The sequence below is a fragment of the Salpingoeca rosetta genome, assembly GCF_000188695.1.
Source record: "Salpingoeca rosetta unplaced genomic scaffold supercont1.21, whole genome shotgun sequence".
Taxonomy (NCBI): Eukaryota; class Choanoflagellata; order Craspedida; family Salpingoecidae; genus Salpingoeca; species Salpingoeca rosetta.
The window spans coordinates 514,760-517,259 of NW_004754913.1; the positions used below are offsets into that span (position 1 = coordinate 514,760).

Here is a 2,500-nt window from a genome sequence, read left to right on the forward strand (position 1 = left end):
ACACGACACACGCTACGCACGCTCACTCACTCTCACTCACTCACTCTCTCTCTTACTCTCACTCACTCACTCATTCACTCACTCGTGTCACCCGTGCCGCGTGTGTCGTGTGCTGCTCCTCCTTCCTTCCCCCGCGCGTGAATGCAGTTCATGTGTGCGTCCTCTGGCACGGGCAAGCACGACTTTGCCACGCTGGCGACTGTGCTTGAGACCAACCCGGCCATCTCCTTCATCTGCCTCGATGTCGCCAACGGATACTCGGAGCACTTTGTCGACTTTGTCAAGAAGGTGCTTGCCGGTGTGCTTGTGTGTGTGTGTGTGTGTGTGTGTGTGTGTGTGTGTGTTGTGTGTGTGTGTGTGTGTGTGTGTGTGTGTGTGTGTGTGTGTTGGCTGCGTACTTGTGCCACGTGTTTTTATCAAGCTCCAATCTGCTGCTCACCCCACACCATGCTCCTGCACCTCCCGCTGCCAGGTGCGCGAGGCCTTCCCCGACAAGACCATCATGGCCGGCAACGTCGTCACGCAGGTGTAGTTGCAGTCGATTTGCATGGGCGCCGGAGTCAGAGCACCTCACTTATACGCACACACACACACACATACATACACTCACACACACACACACTCTCTCTCGCTCTCACTCACACACTCACACACACACACACACATACACACACATACACACACACATACACACACATACGCACACACACACACATACACTATCTCTTTCTTCTTTCTCCTCCCTCTCTCTCTTGTCCCCTACCACCGCAACCACACCCTTATTCGCCTCATGCTTAGGAGATGGTTGAGGAGCTGATCCTCTCTGGTGCCGACATCGTGAAGGTTGGCATTGGCCCGGGCAGCGTCTGCACCACCCGCAAGCAGACGGGCGTCGGGGTGAGTCGCCCCAGCGTGGTGTCATGTGACACGTGTGTGTGTGTGTGTGTGTGTGTGTGTGTGTGTGTGTGTGTGTGTGTGTGTGTGTGTGTGTGTGTGTGTGTGTGTGTGTGTGTGTGTGTGTGTGTGTGTGTGTGATGTGACACGTGTGTGTGTGTGTGTGTGTGTGTGTGTGTGTGTGTGTACTTCAAGCGAGTGCGTGAGTGTTGTGTTGATGCAGTTTCTTGCGTACTCATTCAAGCTCTCGTGTAGGTGGATGTGTGTGTGTGTGTGTTAACGTTTTTGCGCGCTCTCTCTCTCTCTCATACACCTGTGCATGTGCGCGCCTCGTAATTGATCCTCTCCCCGCTGCGCAATACCGCGTGCTCTTGCGCAGTACCCGCAACTTAGTGCGGTGATTGAGTGTGCTGACGCTGCTCACGGGCTGGGCGGTCACATTGTGGCCGACGGCGGCTGCACTTGCCCGGTTCGTGTGGCGCTGTTGTTGCTGTGGATTGGTGTGTGTGTGTGTGTGCGTGTGTGTGCATGCGTGCATACGTGCATGTGATGCATGAGTTGTGTGCATGCATGTGTTTTGTGTGTGTGTGTGTGTGTGTGTGTATCCGTGTGTCGAGGTTGAGGCAAATCATGCTTCTCGCCACCACCACATCGCATCACCATCGTCACAACACAACACAACGTAACACACCACCAGGGGGACATCGCCAAGGCGTTTGGTGCTGGGGCGGACTTTGTGATGCTTGGCGGGATGCTGGCTGGGCACGACGAGAGTGCGGGGGAGCTGGTGGAGAAGGACAAAAAGTTCTTCAAGATGTTCTATGGGTACGCAATGGTGGACAGTGCAGACGGTGGCACAGAGGTGGTGCGGGCGTTGGTTGCGTGCTTTTGCTAGCATGCTCGTGGATGACCAACTCTACATCCTCCAACACCAACCCACCTCACACGCACACACACACGCACACATACAATCCCATGCACGCACACAATCACACACACACCACATGTGGTTGTGCTCGCAGCATGTCCTCGGACACGGCCATGAAGAAGCACCACGGCTCTGTTGCAGATTACCGCGCCTCTGAGGGGAAAACCATCACGGTCAGCGGCTGTGTATGTGTGTGTGTGTGTGTGTGTGTGTGTGTGTGTGTGTGTGTGTGGTTGTGGAGGCACGTTTTTTATTTGAGCGTGTGCTGCCGGCGGCGTATGCTGGGGTGTGTTTCCCACTCATTCCTCTCTTCCAATCGAGGCCGTACGCTCAACACACGCATGCACATACACATACATACATATAAACGCACACACGCACACACCAATGACACCTCCCCGCCCCTTCCATCATAACATATGTGTGTGTGTGCAGCTGCCGTACCGCGGGCCGCTGGAGCCGACGCTGAAGGAGGTGTGTCACCACGGCTGCTGGCAGATCGCACGTGCTCTTTGGCGCTTCAGCCGTGTTGTTGCTGCTGAATCTCTTTTTTCCCCTCCTTCTCTCTCTCTCTCTCTTTGTTTGTTTTGTGCGCAACCTGTCCACCCATACTGCCGCCCTTCCTCACGTCCGACCACCATCTGCACCATCGCCACTCACCACCATCTGCACCATCGC

General features: G+C 55.3%; 1 protein-coding gene across 1 annotated transcript in view; it reads left to right on the plus strand.

Annotated features, from left to right (window-relative positions):
* Positions 1-2,500, plus strand: part of PTSG_12682 (GMP reductase) — a 4,780-nt gene that overhangs the window by 1,400 nt on the left and 880 nt on the right. The window contains exons 5-11 of the mRNA XM_004991085.1: positions 148-288; positions 473-526; positions 799-897; positions 1,274-1,363; positions 1,592-1,719; positions 1,917-1,995; positions 2,258-2,296. Of these exons, the coding sequence (XP_004991142.1) occupies positions 148-288; positions 473-526; positions 799-897; positions 1,274-1,363; positions 1,592-1,719; positions 1,917-1,995; positions 2,258-2,296 (630 nt within the window). The remainder of the gene's footprint in view (positions 1-147; positions 289-472; positions 527-798; positions 898-1,273; positions 1,364-1,591; positions 1,720-1,916; positions 1,996-2,257; positions 2,297-2,500) is intronic.